Consider the following 26,099-nt stretch of genomic DNA (forward strand, 5'->3'; position numbering starts at 1 on the left):
CTTTTCTCATAATCAACTTGGCTTTCTTATATTTAATAAAATCACACAGAGAATGGTATTTCATATCTCCCCTTAACTTTTGATTCCTTTTCCAAATTGTTTCATAACATGACTCATTACACCACACAACAGCCTTTCTTCTTTAAATATACTTACCTTTACATGTTGCTTCTATTGCTGTTTAATAAATACTGCAGATTCTTTCATTACAGTTATCCACATTTTCTTCTATGAAGTTATTTCTTGTGATCTCTCTTCATATAGCATGTTGAATTTTTCGCAAATTCCATCTACTGTACTTAAATTATTTTTTTCACTTTCATATAATTTCAATGCAAACCTAATTATAATAAGATATTGATCACTCCATGGTGATATGTCTTACATAATGTTGCCACCTACTAATTCTAGCCAATACTGTGCTAACATGTAAGGTCAGTGGCAGTCTCAGTTTAATTTTGTACATTAAATCATGTTTCTTCTCCATCATTAGAACATTAAAACAATCTAGACAAGAACAGGCCATTCAGCCCAACAAAGCTGCACAAAATTGTTCTAAAAAATATCAAGTCTAGTTTCAAAAGCCTCTAAAATGCTACTGTCTGCCACACTATATGGTAGCTTATTCCAGTGTTTCAAAACCTTGGTCCTGGGGGCACACTGTGACTGCAGGTTTTTGTGGGCTAATTAAGTGATGTGTTATTTCCCAAGTTCTGTGTTTTGGGAACAATATAGAAATTAGAAAACTAAGTCTGGTAAAACACACACACACATATATATATATATATTAAAATGTACCAAGCAGTTATATGGGAATTATGTTTTTTTCTTTTTAACAGTATTTTCATCTTGATTTTCATTCTGCTTTTCTAGGTGCTCTAATTGTTTAATTAATCCATTATTTACTAATTAATGGGTCTAATGTTAAAGTAGTTGCAGCCTTTGATTATTCAGTGTTGTTTGCCAGCCAGCGTGTCTGTGCTGCTTATTTTTAATTGTCATTAATAAGATACAACAATGGGGAAAAACTGCATAGAGAAAGGGCAAAATATAATGAAATCAACAAAAAAGAGTTAAGCATTTAAATCTATAGCAAAAGCAGAAATATTTTTAAATGTCTTATAAATGGAAAAATTATGCTGCTGTGCTTTTCTGAATGTAGAATAAAAGAAAAATAATACCAGCTAATTAAATGAGATCAGTGTTATCAGGTGTTGTCACTGATTAGGAATCTGGTGGGAACAAAAACCTGCAGCCACAGTGAGCCCCCAAGACCAATGTTGGGAAACACTGGCTTATTCCATGTGTATGTAGTTCTCTGTGTAAAGAAAAACTTCCTAAAGTTTGTGTTAAATTTACTCTTATCAAGTTTCCACAAGTGTTCTTGATGAACTCATTTTAAAATGACAGTCTCAATCAATCGTACTAATTCCCTTCATAATTTTCATAATATTATTTTACTACTAAAATGCTGAAATAATCTCTTTGGGCCATCTTTTGCCTTATCTGCTATATTCCTCTCCAACTGTCTTTAGCCTCCCTAATATCCTTCTTAATTTTTGCCCTCATGTTCTCATATGCCCTACGATTCATTTTGGTCTTATAAATCTTATACACCTTATACAGCTTGTTAAGCAGTGCGTGCATCAAACTGGTGTGTGTCTGTGGCACCAAATCCTAATCCCCAATGAGAAGGATGAGGCAGACCAGAATTAAGGTAGAAAGATCTCAATTAACTGCTGAACGTTGCAAAGGAAGGAATTGTTGCAATGGCTTGGTAAAGCTAAATGTTTATTAGCAGACAAATATTTATGTGTGGTTTCTAAAAACAGAACAAATATAATAACATAAAATAACTCACAAAATAAAGGCTCAGAGAAGGCTAAAACAGGTAATGCCCAAAAAGATCAGTAGATGGCAGCAGAAATTAACAGAGTGCTATGACATGCTGTCGTTGGCAAATGGCACCAAAAAAACTTACCAAATATGTTACCACTGCACAGACTCAGACAAATCACGGCTTAAGCAACTATTACCAAGTCTGTTTTCTTGAAGCTCTTATATATTAATAAAGAAGCAACATTTCTGAATGTACTTATACAGCTTTGAACATTAAACTGAACACACTTTGACATAAAGGGTTGTCTGAACTTGTTAGTAAAACAACGTTACAAGCTTTATCATTACTTGCAGAGAAAAGTCAACAAAGAATTGAATAAATGCGGTTGTGTGTAGACTCCTGAAAGTACAGCGTTTTCCGCGTATCAGATACAGAAATAACATGTGTGCACGCTCACACATAACCTGTGAGCATGATGAGGCAACAGACAGCATGCTCAGACTTTTGCACACAGCTGTTTTTTCCTTTGCAGCTTCTTTTTCAAATCTTTATTAGCCCACTATGGAGTTGGTTTTTTTTTTTAATTTCCTACTAATCCAGAATTGAGGTATTTACTTGTTCTGCATTATATCTAAATGTTTCTAAACATGTTCCACTGCTCCTCAACTGTTGCTGCACTTAAAAGCTTATCCCATTCCATCCTCATTTGACTTTACCACATCTGCTCAAAATGTGCCCTGCTAAAGTTAAAGTTCACAGTTTTAGTCTTCACATCCACAGTCTTCCAAAACACTGAGAAGTGTATTTATTATGGCCACTTGACCCTAGTGGTTCAAGCACCTCTACCCCCTGTATTCTATCCTCATTATTACAAAATGCTACTTTTAGACAGACTTCACCCGATGTTGGTGCTTTAACATACTGTGTTAAAACAGTCACTGATTATGTCTAAAAACTTGCTCTTGTCCTCCTCTATCATGTCTTGTCACAATATAAACATACAAAGAAAAACTTAGGTGTAGTAATGACCAGCTTCCTACATACAAATGACATCAGGTGCAGCTGATAAATGAAATTTAAACTTTATAAACTCCTGTCCATTCACAAGTAAAGCTGTAGCAGTCTACTGTAAGATTTCAAATTATATTATATCCTTCCACATAATGACTGAACTAATGACATCTTACCAAATACATTTTCATTCAATGATTCCCATGTAACACCTCCTAAACCAAGATATTTTTCTGCCACCTTGATAATTATTTACATTTTATCAGTACGACTTTCTGTTTGCGATGTACAATTTATTACATATGTTATAACAAATTATAACCTATCCACTATTAAATAATTTTTAGTAATAGAACACTTGTGCTTAATTATAACTGACATATCCTAAATTTATTCTGAAATTATTGTTTAATCAGAATAAAGTAATAAACTATTAATTTTATTCCATTTCGGAATATTAGTAGTCTTAACTTCTTTAACCTTAATCTATACTAATAAAAGGCAAAGCCCTCACTGACTGACTGACTGACTGACTGACTGACTGACTGACTCACTCACTCACTCACTCACTCACTCACTCACTCACTAATTCTCCAACTTCCCGTGTAGGTAGAAGGCTGAAATTTGGTAGGCTCATTCCTTACAGCTTACTTACAAAAGTTAGGCAGGTTTCATTTCGAAATTCTATGCGTAACGGTCATAACTGGAACTTATTTATGAACATATATACTGGCCATAGCCTGCAGCTCGGTCGCCGCGTGAGGCGGAGTTGCGTCCCTCATCGTCACGCCTCCCACGAAATTGAGTGCCTGCCCATATAGAAACAATAGAAACACTCTGCCGTGAAATTTTCGCGGGTGAGGGACTGTGCTTATGAAAACGAAGATGAGGCTGCCGCTAAATATTCGTAAGCAAATCCATTCATAAGTGCAGCTACTGCGGAAACAAAGCACAGTGTAAACCTTAAGTTTAAATTAAGTTCATAGACAGGCTGCCACTGGCGTTTGTCATGCCTAAGACTAAAACGATATTCACGAGATACAAGTTTAATGACAGGACTCAGGGTATAAACGAGACTTTTCATCACTTTGTAACAGAGTTAAAATTGCTGGTGAAGGACTGTGCTTATGCAAACTAAGATGAGATTGTCAAGGATAGAATAGTGTTTGGCACAAACTCAGCAAAAGTGCGACAGAAACTTTTAAGTGGTGGGTCTGAGCTAACATTAAATAAAGCCGTGAACATTGTGAGATCGCACGAGATAGCACAAGCACAGCTGAGAAGCTTCGAAGCATGTACTCCGAGCGGCTCACGTGAACTGACTTTGCAGGACTGGGAAAAGTAAACCTGTGCGTGCAGTGTGTGATGTCTCAGACACACTACTTCTCCGCTGCGAAGCGCGGGTATCTGAGCTAACATTAAATAAAGCCGTGGACATTGCAAGATCGCACAAGATAGCACAAGCACGGCTGAGAAGCTTCGATGCATGTACTCCGAGTGGCTCACGTGAACTGACTTTGCAGGAATGGGAAAGGTAAACCCGTGCATGCAGTGTGGGATGTCTCAGACACACTACTTCTCCGCTGCGAAACACTGGTATTTTGCTAGTACTCAATAAAAGGGATTTAATTTGTTCATGTGGTAGCACTAGAAAAACACCATTTATTACTCCCCTTTATTTTCTTTTGACAACATCACCTACACCTTTTTACCAATTAAACCTTTCATTTTTGATCATTTTATTGTTTTTACAAAATAACTAATATATTTCCATCTCTCAAGGTTTGAGTACTATACTATATGTACAGTATTCCCAATGCAGAGTTTAATTCTTGTGTCAGTATAATTGGATTTTTGAAGAAGATTGGGAAGACACAAATTTAAATAATAGTTTAAAATCTTCTTTTTTCTTTTTAAGTGAATCATAAGTGACACAATTTCAGCAGCTTTCAAATATTTTTCCACCATGGCAAATTCTATCCCTATCTCCATTCCCTGTACCAAGTCAGGATTTTCCTCACTTCCTGACCATGCACCATTTTCATTTTCTTATACCAGTCACAGCCGGTGCTTCCAACCACCCTTTGTCTTGTAGCTGCCTCTATGCCTGAGACCTATGAAACTCTCCAACTCTTACTGACTGGGTCTCTCACTCTGACCACCAGATCGAAGTGGATGGTGGGCCCAGCAGCTTTGATGACATAGTGGCCAAGACTCCTGCAGTTTATTATCAAATTTAATCTTAAAACTGTCCATTAACATAAAAAAAATGCCATTGATTTATTTGTTTGCTGTTGTATTTACTATCCCTCCATTGAGTCAGCGCCTTAATGAGGCAGAGTGGTTTGCATGATTAATGATCCCCTGATTGATGCCTTTGGGAGTTGTGCACTCCTGTTTGGGCCACCCATGGTGGCAAGAACAGCATGCTTTGGAGACGGACAATAAATGGAGGAGTCTACCACTTTGGACAACAGCGGACCCACTGAGAAGAGAAGAGAATGGCAAGACATCACCATCAAAAACCAACCCGCTGCACTTGGGGGACAATTCCCTTGTCCATCGTGCCCCTAGGTCTGCCTTTCCCGAATTGGCCTGCTCTTATACCAGTGAACACACAGAGTGACAGAGATGGACAAATGGATGGACAGTGTTATCTTCGGATCAACAGAGAGCCATGAAGTGATTTACTATTTTTTTAGTTCAAATTATCAACAAATTATGTAATTTTGCCAGTGGTGTCCAAAACTTTGCAAGGAACTCTATGCATTTTTGCATTACTTTTTCAGAATGCCTGTCATTTCTTAAGTAATCTTTAAGCATAGTCTATTTATAGCTGTATAATTATAGTTCAGGTCTGGCCACATCATAGCTCAACAAAATGAACACATACAGTTAGGTCCATAAGTATTTGGACAGTGACACAATTGTCATAATTTTGGCTCTGTATACCACCACAATAGATCTGAAATAAAGCAATCATTATGCAATTGAAGTGTAGACGTTCAGCTTTACTTTTAAGGGTTTACCAAAACTATTATATGAGCCGTTTAGTAATGGCAGCCATTTTTCTGCATAGCCCCCCAACCCCCTTCCCAGGGGCTCAAAGGTATTTGGACAAACAAACAATCATAAATATGATAATTTTTAATATTTGATTGAGAATCCATTACATTCAATGACTGCCTGAAGTCTGAAACCCATGGTCATTTCAAAGTGCAGGGTTTCCACCATAGTGATACTGCAGCTGTCTTCAGTTACTGCTTGCTCGTTGGCCATCAGTTTTGTCTTCAGGAAGTGAAATGAATGTCCAATTGGATTGAGTTCAGTCGACTGACTTGGCCTTTGAAGAATATCCCAATACTTTATATTGAAAAGCACTTGCTTTGCTTTCACAGTATGTTTTGGCTCATTTTCCATCTGTACTGTGAAGTGTTGCCCTATCAGTTTTGCAGCATTTGGCTGAATCTGAGCAAATAGTATAGCCATATACACTTCAGAATTCATTCTGCTACTTCTGCCAGCAGTCATATCATCAATAAACATTGGATGCTGACTTCCATTCACAGCATAACCATTCCATAAATCTGCCTCCACCATGTTTCACAGATGATGTAGTGTTCACTGGATCATGAGTCATTTCTTCTGTTCTCCATACCCTTCTCTTTCCAATATTCTGGTATATATTGATCTTAGTTTCCTTTGTCCAAAGAAAAATTTTCCAGAACTGGACAGGCTTTTAAAAAGTTCTTTCGTTTCTTTAACAGTGGTTTGTACTTTGTAGTACCTCTGTCTTTAATTTCGTGAAGTCTTCTCTTGATTGCAGACTTTGGCAATGATAGGTCTACCTCCTGAATAGTGTTCTTGGTGTGGCTAAATTTTGTGAAGGGGTTCTTCTTCACCAAGGACAAAATTCTGCAATCATCTAGCATAGTTGTCTTCTATGGTTTTCCAGACCTTCTGGTGTTGCTGAGTTCACCAATGTGTTCCATCCTCATGATTCTGCTATCTCTTTAAAGGGATTGTTTTATTTTCTAAGTCTAATTATGGGCTGTTTTATTTGCATCAATAGGTATTTGGACCTCATATTGAGAGTTCACAGTGACAGCTTTCAAATGCAAATTCCACACTTGGAATCAATTCCAGAACTTTTACCTGCTTGACAGTTAATGAAATAATGAGGGAACTGCTCCAACCTGGCTATGGAACAGCTTGTCAGTCAAATGTCTAAATACTTTTGAGCCCCTGAAAATGGAGAGGCTATGCAGAAAAAAAGGCTGTCATTCCTAAATGGCTCATATGGTATTTTTGGAGAACCTCTTAAATTAAAGCTGAAAGTCTACACTTCTATTATGTAATGATTGCTTTATTTAAAATCCTTTGTGATGGTGTACAGAGCCAAAATTATTAAATTAATATCATTGTCCAAATACGTATGGACCTAACTGTAATTAAGGTAAAGCCCTTCGCTGCAAGGAAGCATGTGATATTTGACATGTCTGGCTGCAGTTTCCAGTAACTTGACAAGCCTTCTCTAAGCCACAAGGCATAAACATAGAAAAAATAAAGTAAATGTCCTTGTTACCATATTACCTCTTTACTTCTTGTAGAACAACCTTAGAAATTAACTAGTAAAATTGTTATATTAGGGCATCCTATTGAGAGCAATATAATTAATAATCCCTATATTAGAATTTAATCTATTTTATTAAGCAAGATACAATATCGGTCTGAGCTATCAGCATTTCTGTAAATATGTTTATATTGTTGTAGATGAGTTGCATTAGAGACTGTAGGACATATGGATGACCCACAGGGATCACAAATCACATATGTAATATATAGTATCTTCCTGGGTCTGTCGAATCTGAGAGAGAGTGTATAAAAGTATTGCTCTGTAGTGAAACAGGGTGAAGGAGAACAGGTAGCATGGAGGATGGTAAGTAGCAAGAGACATCAAATAATGACTACAAAATACAATAAAGAAAAGATACACCAAGTAGGATTAACAGCAAAGAAAACCAAATATCTTTAGGACTAACTTGGAATGACACGGTTTTCTGAAGCCTAACAATTAGTTTGCTCAGTTGTGTTGGTAATATTACTGACAAAGACAGGAATGTGGTGGTAAAGCAACTGGTTTCCTTGTGATCAAATCCAGTGTCATAAATTTATAAAGTGGCAATATACAAATAAACTCACAGTTAATACCCTTTGTGGCAGCACCAGTCATATTTACAACTGTATATTCTCAAATGCATTAGACAACCAAAACCTGGATCAAATAATCACAGCATACATTAAAATAGATAACAGCCCAGAATGTTGAAAAGAAACATGAAAGTTAAATTAGCAATGAGAAAGGCCAGGTAACAGGTGATAGACCAGTGATGTGAAAGCCAAAGGTTAGCACAGAATTCAAAGACAATGTAGGTGCTGCTAGGAGCTACCTTACATATAGACCAACCATGATTTCATGTCAAATTACTTTGGTAATTTAATGTTACCAATTTTTCACTGTAACCAGTTTTTGTACTATTACAACTACAGATATTGTGGGGCTACCTTTATGATAATCAATTTCAAACTGCTTTGTTTTTTATTTTGTGTAAATAAATCTGTTTCTTGACATGTACTCATTATGCAATTAAGAACTGGTAAAGACTGTATTACGCAATACAAAAAATAAAGTGAGTTTAATTAAATTTATGATATGTGATGGAAGAGTTAGCCTTGGGAACCTTAATGAAGATTTGTTAGAGGACATTATGATCTTCATTACTTTGTTTGAATTACATTTTAGCTGACTTTATCTTGACAGATTGAGAAAAAAAGAAGTGAATTTCAGATGCTGACTGGAGAACCCATCCATATTTCAGGCCAAGGCATCCTTAGACTCAGTGAACCTCATCTCAGTACAACAAGTCGTGACTACTGCTACTATTATAGGTAATCTTTCCTGGTAATAAAAAGAAAAGGATTTTGTTTCTCTTGCAGATCTATCTGATTATGTAGAAAAACGTGTTAATGTTTTATTATAATGTAAATTCAAGTGTCATTAATCGAAAGAACCTATGCAGATGGTTTTCTTATATGTACTTCGTATTTCAAGTAATTAAAACATATTGGAAATCTCAGTTTTAAAATATTTAAATGTACCATATAGAACACAATATGAAAACAATGCAGACTTAAAAGTGTGTATAATGTAGAGAGAAGGTGTTAAATATCATGTGTACTAGCGGACAGTATTGTCTGTAACATGCTACATTTCCTCTTGTGCCTAAGTACTGAGATCAGAGAAGCTGAATTCTGACCTTAGTGTGTTCAGTCCAATTCAGATGATTGGTAACATGTAATCTAGGAAATCTGAAACAATTTAAACATTTAATATTTCTCAAGGTAAGTCCTAAAATATATTTCCTGGTATGTGTCTGTCTCTCTTTTTCTTTTCTTTTTTTTGAAGTCCATAATGGCACCATTTTTTGAAATCTGCTACTGTATTCTCATATGCAGTTTCATTCTTCATTCCAATAAACATGTTATCAGAATATCTGACCGTAATTCATATTGTATTTTTTTCCACAATGATGAATGACTAACTAATATAGCCTGCTGTGCATGAGTGATTGGAATATAAGAATTTTAATTTGTAGCTGTCCGAAAAAAAAAAAAAAAATCACATTCAAATTCCAAATTGGCATGTTACTCTTTATTTTTCAAACAACACTTATGAAAAACATTTCGTGAAAATAGATGTTAAAGTACAAATTACAGCATTATACTGATTATTTTCACTTCTTGCTATCTCTTACTGGAAAATTACGTATCCAGTGGTAGTGTAAAAATCTCACAGGCTCAGATCTGATGCAGTTGTTGTCCACTGTTGTAACCCACTGATTTAATGCCATCTTTCTGTAGAAGTATTTTTTTTGTCACCATTTATAGAGACAATGTTTACTGTTTTGTTTATAATATACTTTGACTTGTCAGACTGTCACTGATTTGAGGTGTCACCACATTTCTTTATTATGCAGCTTTTGCTGGAATGGAATCTTTGTTGTCAGGGGCCTGTGCTCATGTGAATGTCAAGTGATATTATGGCCCGCATATTTCTTTAAGTTGCTCCCTGCAGCAAAATCTTGTTTGAAATTCTGCAAGTTCAAAATGTATTATGATGTGTATGTAGTACTTTTTTACTTGCATATGTCCCAGTGACTTGTGACAGTCAATGGAGTACAATACAAACAATAATCAATAACTATAAACACACGATAAATTAAACTCCATATATTAAATCAACATCAGACAACATAAACAAGAAACCAATAATACTGTAGTTTCATTTAACATTAGTTAATAATTCTATGCTATTTTAACTTGTCAATGTTTTTCAGTTTAGGCTGTGTTTAGTTTTAAGACATTTTATTTGAGAGAATCTTTTCAGTGTAGTTTTTTATTACCTTAATAAAGGATCATTTAATGATTAAGAAATGATTGCTATTCCACAATAGCACAAGGACAAAACAAATATGCAGATTTGCCTATAAAGTTATCTTACAAATGTTTTGCAAAATGTGTCTTAATCATGTTTTTGTTTTGTTGCTCTGTTCAAAGAGTAGGAAGTTTATTTTTAAACTTCGAATCAAGTACTTCACAGTATCTTGTGAAGGCAAAAAATGACACAACCTGCTAGACATTCCAGGTCAACAACCTACAGTAAGTACACACTTGTTCCTATTCCTGTCAGTGTCATACAGTTCTTTCCTGTTTATAAACAGTTCAAAAGTATGCTCTTATTGGGGAGCTATGGACTGTTACACTCATTTTGTGAAAAAGAAGAGACAGTCAGTAATAGGCTACCCAGCAACTGGTTTGCTTAAAAAACAGAAGTAACAGTTTTTTCCCCCCATCAATTTGTAGCATTATTTCAATTAGCTTTTGAGCATGTGCTTTTAATTTCAGTTTAGCCTGAAATTTTCGCCCTGCTTTTAGTTACATTTTTAACTTTGATAAACAAAATGCTTCTATAGTTATTTTAGTTAGTTTTCATTAACAATTTCAGAAGATATACTCACCTTGTTATCAGTATGAGAAGCTAATGAGTAACCTATTGTGGTAAAGTTAGCGGCTGATCGGCATCTTTTTAAATAAATAATAGCCACACTTATGTCTTGGTAGGAGGGGGTGTGGTAGAGTGGCAAGAGCAGAGTGATGCGGGAGCGAATGGCCTTGCACTAAGTACATAGGTTTAGGATCGTCTGTGACCCTAATTGGCCGAGGAGATGCTAATCAACACAGCTGTTCAAAGTCCCCATTTTAAAAGGTGATACACTAGTGCGAGGAGGAAAGGGATCAAAAGAAAAGACAGAACTGAGGTTTTTGAGAAAAGAAGGCAGGAGATGAGAACTATTGTAGGTGGGCAGGCTAGCGAGCAAGCAAAACATAGCAGGCTTGCAGGAGAGAAGGCAGGCAGCTGGGAGGAGAACCCCTGGAAGAAGTGTGTGGTAGACACCCAGGGGGTCAGTCGGAAGTGGTTGCTCCAGCTGAGCTGTTACATGGAGCAGGAGTGACTGGGAGTTTGCGCGCCCTGCCACGGAAGACTGGGAAGGCAGCAGGGGTCGAGGAGGCTTGGGAGGAGAGCCCTACCATGAGTGCCATGGCCGTTGGGGACTTAACCTCCAAGTTTTCACCAGTTTTTATGGATTTATTTATGAATTGTTAAGCACTGCACTTTCCTTTTGGACACTGACTTGTTAGAAATTTGTTTTTAATGAAAACACTGAACACTTTTGCACCTTTCTTTAGCTTTGTGTGGTGTCCTCCTCATTTATACATTGACGGTTTCGTGTTCAAGAGCCTCCCAAATGAGGAGGGAGAATTGAGACGAACCCACCCGTCACACCTGTTAACAGATCTTCCTGAATGAAGTGGTGTGATTACTGCAGATCCTGAACTCTTTGCTTAGTACAAAGGAGAAAAAAAAATACTTTGTCTTTTTAAGCCAGTATGAGTTGTATATGTCCTACACAGAAGGCAGCAGTGTGCCAGTAATGGAATGGTAATAGCATGTGTACAGAGTACAGTGAAATTATTACATGTTTGTCTGATTAACATGCAGCATGTATTCTTAAACTTCTTAATACCGTACAAGTGCTTTGAAAACTTTAGGGAAAACTGTACCTGGCACCTATACAAGTTTGTGTATTAAGATATGGACCTCCAAGCTTTTCCCAGAAGTCAGAGAAAGTCAAGGCTATAGTGAGCTTTCTTAACGTGGAACATTATGGCTTGTTTCCTCTTCCAGTTGACACAGATTGTGACTTCTAAAATTATAAAGCTACTAACTGTCTCCACAGCATTCCCTCCAATGTATAACAAAGTGTGGTCTACTTCTTGGTTCCTGATGTATCTGATAAGAATCTTTTCTGATATTAATGGTAAACATTGCTGTCAGAGTACCACTATACTTGAAAATTAGAACAATCTAGAAAAGAACAGGCTATTCATTCAGCCCAGCAATGCTCACCGGTCCTATCCACTTACTTATTTTTTTTAACTTTTCATTGGGTGTGACGAAGATGGATAGGGTTAGAAATTAGTACATTAGAGGGTTAGCTCAAGTTGGACGATTGGGAGACAAAGTCAGAGAGGCAAGATTGTGTTGGTTTGGACATGTGCAGAGGAGAGATGCTGGGTATATTGGGAGAAGGATGCTAAGGATAGAGTTGCCAGGTAAGAGGAAAAGAGGAAGGCCTAAGAAAAGGTTTATGGATCTGGTGGGAGAGGACATGCAGGTGATGGGTGTAACAGATCAAGATGCAGAGGACAGAAAGATATGGAAGAAGATGATCTGCTGTGGAAACCCCTAACGGGAGCAGCCTAAAGAAGAAGAAGAAGAAGATTAAAATTAAATAACATTCCATGCAAACAAGTGAAGTTTAAAAAAATTATGGTTGAAGTAAATCAACCCCCACCCATAAAAAAGAGAGCTAGGCCAGCAGAGTAAAACTTTAATAATAGTAAAAATATGTAAATAAATGAATAAAAATAAATAGAATAAAAACAGGGGAGAGAATCCACTTCCTCAGTGTAAATGCTTATTCTGAAATGTTATTGATTAGATCCTGCCAAGTTTTCAAAAGGTTTTGTACAGATCCTCTAAGTGAGAATTAGATTTTTTATAATTTTAGATAATATGTAACATCAGTTACCCAGTGACTTAAAAGAGGTGAGTTAACATTCTTCCAGTTGAGCAAGATAAGTCTACATGCCAATAGTAAAGTAAGGGCAATTACAGTTTGTTTGTCCTTCTCCACTTTAAGCCTACCTGGAAGTACACTAAACACAGCTGGTAGTGGATTAGGAGGGATTGTGACGCCAAGGCTGCCTGAAAGGCATTTGAAGATTTTGGTCCAAAATGATGTTAATTTTGTGCAAGCTCAAAATATATGGCCCAATGAGGCTGGAACTTAAATGCAATGTTTGCAAGTTGGATCTTGCCCTGGGGCGGCCATGGAGAACGACTTTGGGATGGCTTCGAGGAGATTCTGGTACACCGTCCGGTGTCTCAGGAGGGGGAAGCAGTGCAGTGTCAACACTGTATATGGTGGGGATGGTGCGCTGCTGACCTCGAATTGGGACGTTGTGGGTCGGTGGGGGGAGTACTTTGAAGACCTCCTCAATCCCACTAACATGCCTTCCACTGAGGAAGCAGAGCCTGGGGACTCCGAGGTGGGCTCCCCCATCTCTGAGGCTGAGATCAACGAGGTGGTTAAAAAACTCCTTGGTGGCAGGGCCCCGGGGGTGGATGACACATGCCAGGAGTTCCTCAAGGCTCTGGATGTTGTACGACCGTCCTGGTTGACACGTCTCTGCAACATCGCATGGACAACGGGGACATTGCCTCTGGATTGGCAGAGCGGGGTGGTGGTCCCCCTCTTTAAAAAACCTTGGATTCAGAAGGAACAGTGTGGTTTTCGTCCTGGTCGCGGAACAGTGGACCAGCTCTACACCCTTAGCAGAATCCTGGAGAGTGCATGGGAGTTTGCCCAACCAGTCTACATGTGTTTTGTGGACTTGGAAAAGGCATTCGAACTTGTCCCTCGGGGAATCCTGTGGGGGGTGCTCTGGGAGTATGGGGTACCGGACCCCCTGATAAGAGCTGTTTGGTCCCTGTACAACCGGTGTCAGAGCTTGGTCCGCATTGCCGGCAGTAAGTCGAGCCCGTTTCCAGTGAGAGTTAGACTCCGCCAGGGCTGCCCTTTGTCACCGATTCTGTTCACAACTTTTATGGACAGAATTTCTAGGCGCAGCCAGGGTGTTGAGGGGGTCCGATTTGGTGGACTCAGGATTGGGTCACTGCTTTTTGCAGATGATGTTTTCCTGTTTGCTTCATCAGGCCGTGATCTTCAGCTCTCTAGGATTGGGTCACTGCTTTTTGCAGATGATATTGTCCTGTTTGCTTCATCAAGCCGTGATCTTCAGCTCTCTCTGATCGGTTCGCAGCTGAGTGTGAAGCGGCTGGGATGGGAATCAGCACCTCCAAATCTGAGACCATGGTCCTCAGCCAGAAAAGGGTGGAGTGCCCTCACAGGGTTGGGGGAGAGATCCTACCCCAAATGGAGGAGTTCAAGTATCTCGGGGTCTTGTTCATGAGTGAGGGAAGAATGGAGCGTGAGATCGAAAGGTGGATCGGTGCAGCGTCCGCAGTGATGCGTGCTCTGCATCGCTCTGTCGTGGTGAAAAAGGAGCTGAGCCGTAAGGCAACACTCTCAATTTACCAGTCAATCTACGTTCCTACCCTCACCTATGCTCCTCCGCATCGAGAGGAGTCAGATGAGGTGGCTTGGGCATCTGATCAGGATGCCTCCTGGACACCTCCCTGGTGAGGTGTTCTGGGCACGTCCAACCGGGAGGAGGCCCCTGGGAAGACCCAGGACATGCTGGAGGGACTGTGTCTCCCGGCTGGCCTGGGAATGCCTTAGGATTCTCTCGGAATAGCTAGAAGAAGTGGCCGGGGAGAGGGAAGTCTGGGCCTATCTGCTCAAACTGCTGCCCCCACGACCCGACCTTGGATAAGCAGAAGAGGATGGATGGATGGATGGATGGCATATGCGCAGGATTGTGAGTATGTTTACAGATAACCCACAGATCACCTCCAAAGACCTGCAAGAACATCTTGCTGCAGATGGTGTATCTGTACATTGTTCTACAATTCAGCGCAATTTGCACAAAGAACATCTGTATGGCAGGGTGATGAGAAAGAAGCCCTGATTGTATGCAAATGCATTCACTTGAATACCTGACTTGAATATCATCAAATATTTATGGGATGATTTGAAGGCTGAACAAAGGAGAATTGTGAAACCCAGCCCGACCACAGACAGACAGACAACATTCTCAAGTCCATCATACACAGTTTATTTACAATTAAAGCATCGATCCAGATGACCCTGGAATTCCTTCCACCAGCATTTCCTGGTGTGGCGGAAGTACTGGCTTCCAGGGCTCTAGGTTTAATTAAGCTCCCCCTGGCGGTGGCCACGGGCCCCTATAGGGTTGAGCTCCCAGCTCGGTTCCCGTGACCTCTGTAGCAACTAGGGTGGCTGTCCTCTCATGGCCCGGGGGAGGTATAATCCCTCTCCAGCTCCTTCCAGGCATCGCGGCTGGGTATGGCACCCAGCCGCCCGTGACAGTATGTTTCAAAAAAGTTACAATTCACTACTAGTTCATAGGTGTGTAAACAGGTATGCGGCATACTGTATATTAATAACTGAATTAACTTGGCACTTCTGCACAACAAGGACCTCAGCACTGATAAAATGTGTGTTTGCTGGTCTGCAAACTTCACTGGCGTCCTTCAACATCTTCAATAAAATGCTGCAGATGTTCTATCAGATGGTTGTGGCGAGTGCCCTCTTCTACGCGGTGGTGTGCTGGGGAGGCAGCATAAAGAAGAAGGATGCCTCACACCTGGACTAACTGGTGAGGAAGGCAAGCTCTATTGTATGAATAGAGCTGGACTGTTTGACATCCGTGGCAGACAAGTTATTGTCTGTTTTACCTGCATTTTTATCACTCTTTAATTTAATATTGTTTTTTATCAGTATGCTGCTGCTGGAGTACGTGAATTTCCCCTTGGGATTAATAAAGTATCTCTATCTATCTATCTATCTATCTATCTATCTATCTATCTATCTATCTATCTATCTATCTATCTATCTATCTATCTAAAACAAAAGATGAATATTCAAAAAGAATCAAAAGGACACAAAAATTCTTATCCATTTTCGAAGAAAATAAACATGAAAAAATGTATCTTGTATAAATCATTATGTTCTATATGCTTTTTATGTAGTTTAATATAACTTATATGTATCAGCTCAGAACTTTTTTTATAGGTTTCAGTTTCAAAATTCCAGGAAGTTGCTGTGTACATAAATTGTAGGGTTCCATGAGTTCTTATTTTCAAGTCCAAATCCTAAGTGTAGGAGAAGTGATGCAGTCAACTGGTACATGCAGAAGTCTCCTAGTTAAGATGTTGAAAATGTCAAGTTGCACTGGATGGCAGGCTCTTGATGATAAGCTTTGGTAGTACAACAGCATTTAATGCTGAACTGCAGTTTATAAACAGTATTCTTGCATGAAATTATATATTTTCAAGATGTGCCAATATCATATGAAATGCAAGGTATATGGCATTCTCAGTTGCAGTAGTTCAAAATAATAATACAAATACATTTTATTTATATAGCACCTTTCCCATGCTCAAGGCACTTAGAAAATATAAGAAAGAACGGCAGGGTATACAGTATATAGTATTGTACAAACCAAATAAATAAATAAAGAAGATTAAGACAGTAAATTCAGAGAAAGCCTAACAGACAACATAATTGATTGTCTAGCACATGCACATACAGGTTACATGAGCATCTTGACAGAGAGGTAAGCTGAGAGAAGGGTAATAAAGTCAAGTAGAGCTAAAAGCCTTCCTGAACAGACGAGTTTTGAGTTGTTTTTTAAAAGAATTCATGGAGTCAGCTGACTTGATTAATTTTGGTAGGTCATTCCAGAGTCTAGGCCTTATACAGCTGAAGGCCCTGTCACCCATGTGTTAGATTGTGTGGGGCACAACAAGATTGCCAGAATCAAAGGATCTTAGTGGGCCGGCAGGATGGAGAAGGTCACTGATGTAGTCTGGTGCAAGGTTATTTAAGGCTTTGTAGGTTATAATTAGTAGGATTTTATATTCGATTCTGTAAGACACAGGGAGCCAGTGAAGACGGAGTAGGATGAGTGTGATGTGTTCGCTGCTGCTGGTTTGAGTAAGGACTCTTGCAGTTGAGTTTTTGAATAAGCTGGAGCTGTAATATAAGATTAGAAGGGGCACCTGCCAGCAGCGAGTTACAATAATCGATGTGGGATGTGATAAAAGCATGGACAAGTTTCTCAGCATTAGAAAAGGAGAGGAAGGAGCAAACATGGGATATGTTACGGAGGTGAAAGTAAGAAAGTTTCTTAATGTGATTTATGTGGGCAGAATAAGAGAGGGAGGAATCAAAAATGACACAGAGATTCTTTGCAGTAGAGGCAGGTCTGATGTGATCACTGCCAAGATGGACTGGGAAGGAGCTCATTTTATTAAGTTGCATTTTAGTCCCAATTTGCAGGAGTTCAATTTTGTTGCAATTTAATTTTAAAGAGTTCTGCTCCATCCAGGTTTTAATTTCACTGAGAAAGCTCTGATAAAACTTCACTTATAACATTCAAGTAGAGTTGAGTATCATCTGCATAAAAACGATAGCCCAGTCCATAGCTATGAATAATATGGCCAAGGGGAAGCATATAAGTACAGAAGAGAAGAGGTCCAAGGACAGAGCCCTGTGGAACTCCTTGTCTGACTGGCGCCGAGCTGGATCTGCTGTTGCCAAGACTAACAAACTCTTGCCTATCAGTCAGATAGGACTTAAACCACTGGAGGGCAGTGCCAGAGATACCCAGCATGTTCTCTATTCTGGACAGTAGAATGCCATGTCTGACAGTGTCAAATGCTGCACTGAGGTCTAATAGAATTAATATGCTGGTTTGTCCAGAGTCTGCTGCCATAAGCAAATCATTGGTTACCCGTAGCACAGCAGTTTCACAGCTGTGCCGCGCCCTGAAACCAGACTGAAAGGGTTCCATCAAGTTATTAGTGGTTAAGTAATTGGTGAGCTGGGAGGCTACAACACGCTCAAGAGCTTTTGACAGGAAAGGTAGGTGGGAAATAGGCTGAAAGTTGTTAAGATTGTCAGCATCAAGACCAGACTTTTTTAACATTGGGGTTACAGAAGCAATTTTAAAAGTGAGCGGCACAGAGCCAATGTCAAGTGATGAGTTTATTATTGTTGTAACAGTTGGGATTATGGCATGAAGGCAGGATTTAAGTAGTGTGCTGGGGATGGGGTCCAGTACACAAGTAGTCGGTCTCATCTTACAAAGCAGGTTATTAACAAATGCAGATGTGACTGGTGAGAACTTAGAGAAGGAACTGGATTGAGTGGGAAAACAGGGAGAGATATAAACAGATGATGTATTTATGTTAGTTGAATTATTTAGATCTTTAATTTTGTTACGGAAAAAGTGGAGGAATTCCTCACAGACTTCAGTAGAGGAGGTAGTTGGGCCAGATGCGGGTTTATTAAGTACAGAAAACAAAACCCTTGGGTTATCGGAGGCCCAAGCTTTATATTTAATGCACAAGAACATTTAATCAGACAAGAAGTGAGAACCACAGATCTGTAGTCACTGAGATTATTTCTTTTCTTTCTTTGGCACAGGGATAATTATATTTTAGAAATGGATAAGAATCTTAGATTATTTTAATGAAACTGAAAACACAACCTAAATAGTTGCTGCAGACTTTTAAAAAAATTTTTTTTAGGATTATGGTAATTTTTTATGGAGTGTGAGAATATAGAGGATTCCAGATATATTAGTGTTGCCTATATACAGTATATTCTGATTTAAACCTTATTTAATTTGTCACTGCATTCTGAATTCCAGTTAACTGCTTCACCATTTTGTTTTTTATTGGCACCTCATTTTATGTGACCTACCTAAACAAAATTCTGCTAAAAGCATGTGTGAATATACAGAATCTTGCAGCATGTCATTGATGTGGACTCCCAAGTACTTGCAGTAGTGCACCACCTCCACATCCACTCACTGAATTATAACAGGTGTCATATAAACGAATCCATGACATTATAAAGGTTTGGGGCACCCACCTGTATATTGTTTTTCCCAGCTGCAAAAAGGGCTTTCTTATCAAAGAAACGATGTGCATATCACAGAGTCCAAAACAGAACTGACTATAGTAGCCCAAGATGGAGGCTTTAAAGGTCTTGAGAGGAACTGATATCATCCAAGGTACCGGAACCAGAAGTGACGTCATCAAAGGGGTCGGCTTCAGAAGTGACGTTATCAAAGGGGCCGGCATCGGAAGCGACGTCATCAAAGGGGCGGCTTCGGAAGCGACGTCATCAAAGGGGCCGGCTTCGAAGCGTCATCAAAGGGGCCGGCTTCGGAAGTGACGTCTTCAGAGGCGCCGGAACCTTGCAGGAATTCCCAGGAAAGGTCTGTAGGGAACTGAGAAAGACAGTCAGCACACTCCTCCGCCCCCTGGTCGGATGTTTTATTACAATTACTTGAGACCTTTAGCTGCCTCCTACTCGCACGAGTGTGACATGGCCCCCCCCTCAGCTCAGACCCATCGGGTCAGGCGTCCTGCACCGAGAGGTCGTGGGCACGAGAGAGAGCATCAGCGTTGGCATGTAGAGAACCCTTACGATGAATAAGCAAAAAGTTGTAAGGTTGAAGGTCAAGAAACCACCTAGTGACCCGTGGATTCGACTCCTTGTGAAGGGCCATCCACTGTAAAGGAGCATGATCCGTCACTAGAGTGAACTCCCGGCCCAGGAGGTAGTACCTCAACTGAGTAATTGCCCATTTGATCCCAAGGGCTTTTCTCTCCACCGCTGCATACCTGGTCTCTCGATCCAACAGTTTCCGGCTCAGGTACATGATGGGGTGTTGAACACCATCGACGCTTTGGCTCAGCACTGCACCCAGGCCTGTGTCCGAAGCGTCCGTCTGGAGAATAAAAGGGAGAGAAAAATTAGGAGCTTTTAATATTGGTGCTGACATAAGAGCCTGTTTTAAGTCCGCCTTGTCAGTCCATACCACATGATTAGGAGTCCTCTTCTTTGTAAGATCAGTCAAGGGCGCCGCTCTCTCTGAAAACCGAGGTACAAACCGGCAGTAGCACCCGGCCAACCCGAGAAAGGTTTGGACCTGCCTCTTGGTTTTCGGACAGGACCACTTAACAATAGCATCTATTTTTGAACACTGTGGTTTCACAGTACCCCGACCCACCAGGTAGCCCAAATATTTAGCTTCTTTCAATCCAAAGAAACATTTCTTGGGAATAATACGAAGCCCGGCTTCTCCTAGTGTCCGCAATACTACAGTGACCTGCTGTACGTGTTCCTTCCATGTGCTGGAATAGATGACTATGTCATCCAAATAGGCAGCACTATACGCATTATGGGGTTGGAGCACTTTGTCCACCAGACACTGGAAAGTCACAGGAGCTCCGTGTAACCCGAATGGAAGAACACGATACTGCCAGTGTCCGCTAGGAGTGCTGAACACGGTCTTGACCTTCGCGGAGTCCGTTAAAGGAATCCATCAGTACCCTTTTGTCATGTCAAGTGTGGTCAAAAATTCAGCTTGTCCAAATCTCTCGAGGAGGTCATCCACGTGAGGCATGGGATAAGCATCAAAAAGGGAGACCTGGTTAAACCGACGGAAATTATTGCAAACCTCCAACTGCCGTCAGGCTTACTAACCAAGACAATTGGGCTGGACCAGGGACTAAAACTTTCCTCAATCACTCCTAGTTCCAGCATCCGCTTGATTTCCAGCTCCACTTCTGCTTTCTTTGCATCAGGAAGTCTATGGGGCGCTCTTGGACTATAACCCCTGGTTCAGTCACTATGTCGTGCGCAATCAGAGAGGTCCGTCCAGGTTTTTCACTCACCACCTCTGAGATGGACAGGATAACAACAACAACAACATTTATTTATATAGCACATTTTCATACAAAAAATGTAGCTCAAAGTACTTTACAAAATGAAGAATAGAAAAATAGAAGACACAATAAAAAATAAACATAAGTCAACATTAATTAACATAGAATAAGTAAGGTCCGATGGCCAGGGTGGACAGAAAAACAAAAAAACTCCAAAGGCTGGAGAAAAAAAATAAAATCTGTAGGGATTCCAGACCAAGAGACCGCCCAGTCCCCTCTGGGCAATCTACCTAACATAAATCAAACAGTCCTCTTTGTATTTAGGGTTTTCATGGAAGGACTTGATGATGATGGTCACGTAGACTTCTGGCTTTCAGTCCATCAATGTTGGTGCATCATGATGTTTTGAGTAGGTGGTGGTGGCGCAGGCCGCCACCACAAAGAAACTGGAAAAAGAAACAGAAGAGAGAGTAGGGGTCTGTACGGATTTTGGAGCCACTATGAATAGTTATTATGATGAATTGAACATACAGAGTATCAGTATTAAGTTAAAGTGAAGTTATAAAAAGGCCATGTTAAAGTAATGTGTTTTCAGCAGTTTTTTAAAGTGCTCCACTGTATTTGCCTTGCGAATTCCTATTGGCAGGCTATTCCAGATTTTAGGTGCATAACAGCAGAAGGTCAGCCTCACCACTTCTTTTAAGTTTAGCTTTTGGAATTATAAGGAGACACTCATTTGAAGATCTAAGGTTACGATTTGGAATATAACGTGTCAGGCATTCCGATATATAAGATGGAGCGAGATTATTTAAGGCTTTATAAACCATAAGCAGTATTTTAAAGTCAATCCTGAATGACACAGGCAACCAGTGTAGTGACATCAAAACTGGAGAAATGTGTTCGGATTTTCTTTTCCTAGTTAGGATTCTAGCAGCTGCATTCTGCACTCGTTGCAAGTGATTTATGTCTTTTTTGGGTAGTCCTGAGAGGAGTGCGTTACAGTAATCTAGTCTACTGAAAACAAAAGTGTGAATTAATTTCTCAGCATCTTTCAATGATATAAGAGGTCTAACTTTTGCTATGTTTCTTAAGTGAAAAATGCTGTCCTAGTGGTCTGATGAATATGCGATTTAAAATTCAGATTACAGTCAACAGTTACCCCTAAGTTTTTTACTTTCGTCTTAACTTTTAATCCTAATGCATCAAGTTTATTTCTGATAACCTCATTGAATCCATTATTGCCAATTACTAAAATTTCAGTTTTCTTTTATTTAGTTTGAGAAAATTACTATTCATCCATTCAAAAATACCAGTAAGACATTGTGTTAGTGAATCGAGAGAGTCGGAGTCATCAGGTGCTATTGATAAGTACAGCTGTGTGTCATCAGCATAGCTGTGGTAACTCACGTTGTAACCTGAGATAATCTGACCTAACGGAAGCATATAGATTGAGAAAAGCAGCGGACCCAGGATAGAGCCTTGTGGAACACCATATAGATATCATGTGTCTTTGAGTTGTGATTACCACAACTAACAAAGAATTTTCTACCTGCCAGGTAGGATTCAAACCAATTTAAGACACTGCCAGAGAGGCCCACCCATTGACTAAGGTGATTTCTAAGAATATTGTGATCAATGGTGTCAAATGCGGCACTCAGATCTAAGAGGATGAGAACAGATAAATGGCCTCTGTCTGCATTTACCCGCAAGTCATTTACTACTTTAACGAGTGCAGTTTCTGTGCTGTGATTTGTTCTGAAGCCTGACTGAAATTTATCAAGAATAGCATGTTTATTAAGGTGGTCATTTAATTGCCTTCTCTAGAATTTTACTTAAGAAGGGCAGGTTAGAGATGGGTCTAAAATTTTCAAAGGCAGAGGGGTCAAGATTATTTTTCTTGAGCAGGGGTTTAACTACAGCAGTCTTAAGACAGTCTGGGAAGACCCCCGTATCCAATGACGAATTAACTATGTCAAAAATATTGTCAATTAGCATGCCTGATATTTCTTTGAAAAACCTTGTTGGTATTGGGTCAAGGACGCGGTGGAGGGTTTCAGTTGAGAGATTATACTATGTAATTTAGGTAAATCTATCCTGGTGAAAGCATTTAATTTGTTTATAATGGAGTACCGGGGCTTTGGAGGTTCTGCAGTGTTGGGGAGATATACTATGTTATCTCTAATATCATAAATTTTTTGATTGAAAATGGCTGATGGCTGATTCCAGCTCCCGTCTTTGTCTATAGGTTAATTCCTTGCCGAAATTAAGGTTGTCTATGTGAGCAAAGAATGAGCAGGGCTGAGCGGAGGAGGGATCTGGCTTCCTCTCCTTCCACGGCTTCAGCAAGTTCACATGATAAACCTGCTCAGTTGGTCTATGATTGGGTTGTTTCACCAAATAGTCAACCAACCCTTTTCTCTCCTTAATTTCATAAGGGCCTTGCCAATGGGCGAGTAATTTAGAATGAGAGGTGGGAATTAATACCATGACACGATACCCCGGCTGGAATTCTCGGAGTGTCGTGCCACGATCGTATTAACGGGCCTGTGCTGCTTGTGCCCCTTCCATATGACTTTTTAAAGTAGGTTGAATTTTCTTAAATCTATTGTGTAACTGTGCGATATATTCCAAAATATTTGTACAGGGAAGAGCCTCTCCTTCCCACCCTTCTTTCAAAATATCCAATATACCTCGGGGTTGTTGTCCGCATAATAATTCAAAAGGAGAGAACCCCGTAGAGGCTTGTGGGACTTCCCGATAGGCAAAGAGAACGAGGGGGAGGAGTTGATCCCACTTCCTCCCATCCCCGCTGACCACCTTGCGAAGCATCTGCTTGAGAGTCTGATTAAATCTCTCCACTAGACCGTCGGTTTAAGGATGATACACCACAGTCTTTAAATGCTTTATTTTCAGTAACTTGGCCGTTTCCCTGAATGTCTCCGAGGTAAAAGGTGTTCCTTGGTCCGTTAGGACTTCTTTAGGAATACCAACACGCGCAAATACTCCTACTAGTTCCCGTGCGATTGCTTTAGATGTAGCTGAGCGTAAGGGAACAGCTTCTGGATATCGGGTCGCATAATCCACGAGGACTAATATATATTTATGAGTTATCCTCATCTACAACGAGGCCTAAGTTTTTATCAGGAGTAGTCAATAGTTTACCGCATTTATTTTCTGACCAGTCCCGTCCTAGAATCACTGAGAAGGGAGGATTAGGGTGGATCGCCAGGGGATTTTTTTTAGCGTTCCTCCCTGACTCACGAAACTTAGGGCGGTGTCGTACATCTGGAGGTCTCCATGAATACATTTAATACTGGTCTTTTTTTTTATTTTCTGTCGCGGTAAAACATATTGAACATAACATAATCAAACAGGGCAAGGAGTTTATATCCATTAATGACTACAAATCCTGTATTTGAACACGTCAGGGGTTTGGCAAGAGCACATAAACTATCTCCCCCCTTCCACCTACATGCCGCCTCGCTCCCGGGTAGGTTGCACGCCCGGAGGCCCGGGAACTCAGAAACAGGCTCCGATGTATGTGTAAGAGACTCATTCAGTAGGACATGATCTCTAGGAAATCCACTAGAGGGCCGTTCTGCTTTCCCAGAGTTTAAGACTGGCTTGGGTGTTTTCAAGAGCTTTATAAGCTCTTCCATTGAATGGAATTCACCCCAGTCCGGCTGGGCAAAGTTTTTAGGTAGGCCTTTTAAAAAGAGGAGACAGGCTACCTGTTGTACTATTTGGCAGGTGGTTAATTCAAATGGCCTTAGCCAGACAGCCACCTGCTCCCAGAGGGCCATAGCCTGCTCCTGGACTGATCTCTCTGGATCAGGTGCCCAGTTTTTTATTATTTTTACCTGCTGGACTGGGGATAGCCCATATTTATCTGGGACCTCAGTCACAATGGGCGGCTCAGCTCTCTCCTCCGAGAGAACATAATAAGCCCTTTTTGTTTCATCCCCAGAAACCAGCCTATGCCTGTATGTCCCCTTCACATTCTCCATTTGGTATGTTATAAGCTAGGGGTTGTATTTGAGGAGCGGAGCCTGTACTGAGTCCTTCCTGACCCCCAAATGCACTCCCCCCCAGAAACTCGGCCCCGGTACTTTCCTACCTGGTTCATTACATGTCCGAGTCCCAGTTTCTTCTGCGACTTCATCCTGCCAACTACGCCACTGTCATATAAACGAGTCCAAGACATTATAAAGGTTTGGGGCAGCCACCCGTATATTGTTTTTCCCAGCAGCAAAAAGGGTTTTCTTATCAAAGAAATGATGTGCATATCACAGAGTCCAAAACAGAACTGACTATAGTAGCCCAAGACGGAGGCTTTAAAGGTCTTGAGAGGAATTGACGTCATCAAAGGGACCGGAACCAGAAGTGACGTTATCAAAGGGGGCTGGCTTCGGAAGTAACGTCATCAAAGGCCGGCTTCGGAAGCAACGTCATCAAAGGGACCGGCTTTGGAAGCGAACGTCATCAAAGGGGCTGGCTTCGGAAGTGACGTCTTCAGAGGCGCCGGAACCATGCAGGATTTCCCAGGAAAGGTCTGAGAAAGACAGTCAGCGCACTCCGCCGCACCCTGGTCGGATGTTTTATTACAATTACTTGAGCCCTTTAGCTGCCTCCTACTCGCACCTGTGTGACACAGGACATAGATTCTCTTTGGTGTGGAGAAAGTTAATAACCAGTTCTGTTGTTTTGCTTATGTTAAGCACGTTATACAGGCTTTTAAATCATCACCCCAAAGTCGGCACCTAGCATGACTACTGGGACATGTGTTCTGGGTGATGTCAACCATGACATGATATATCAGCTGGTGATGCATGCTCCACTATATGCAAAATATTGGATACTGGATACTCTCAAACTCATTTAGCAGCATATTGTTTAGTTTTAATGATTATTTTACTTTTAGATATGCATCTTTCCAGTTCAATTTACCTGTTAAGGGTTTGGTAATCATCATTTTTTGAATAAGAATATTGGTTTATAAGAATAAGAAAAATGTTTTTTGACCACATTTTTGTCTAGCAATTAGGAGCCTGATGCATTGTTTAACTACCCACATTTTAATTCATGTGTGGTTTTTGACTATGTTTTAATTTCCAGGTACTTGCATCTCATTCAAACTCGGCACTGTTGGTTCATGCCTGTACAACATCTTGG

At 40.2% G+C, this 26,099-nt stretch overlaps 1 protein-coding gene across 1 annotated transcript in view; it reads left to right on the forward strand.

Annotated features, from left to right (window-relative positions):
- Window positions 1-26,099, forward strand: part of zgc:193811 (uncharacterized protein LOC559801 homolog) — a 113,844-nt gene that overhangs the window by 54,542 nt on the left and 33,203 nt on the right. The window contains exon 4 of the mRNA XM_039776367.1: window positions 8,673-8,800. Within this exon, the coding sequence (XP_039632301.1) occupies window positions 8,673-8,800 (128 nt within the window). The remainder of the gene's footprint in view (window positions 1-8,672; window positions 8,801-26,099) is intronic.

The sequence above is a fragment of the Polypterus senegalus genome, chromosome 13 (assembly GCF_016835505.1).
Source record: "Polypterus senegalus isolate Bchr_013 chromosome 13, ASM1683550v1, whole genome shotgun sequence".
Lineage (NCBI taxonomy): Eukaryota > Metazoa > Chordata > Cladistia > Polypteriformes > Polypteridae > Polypterus > Polypterus senegalus.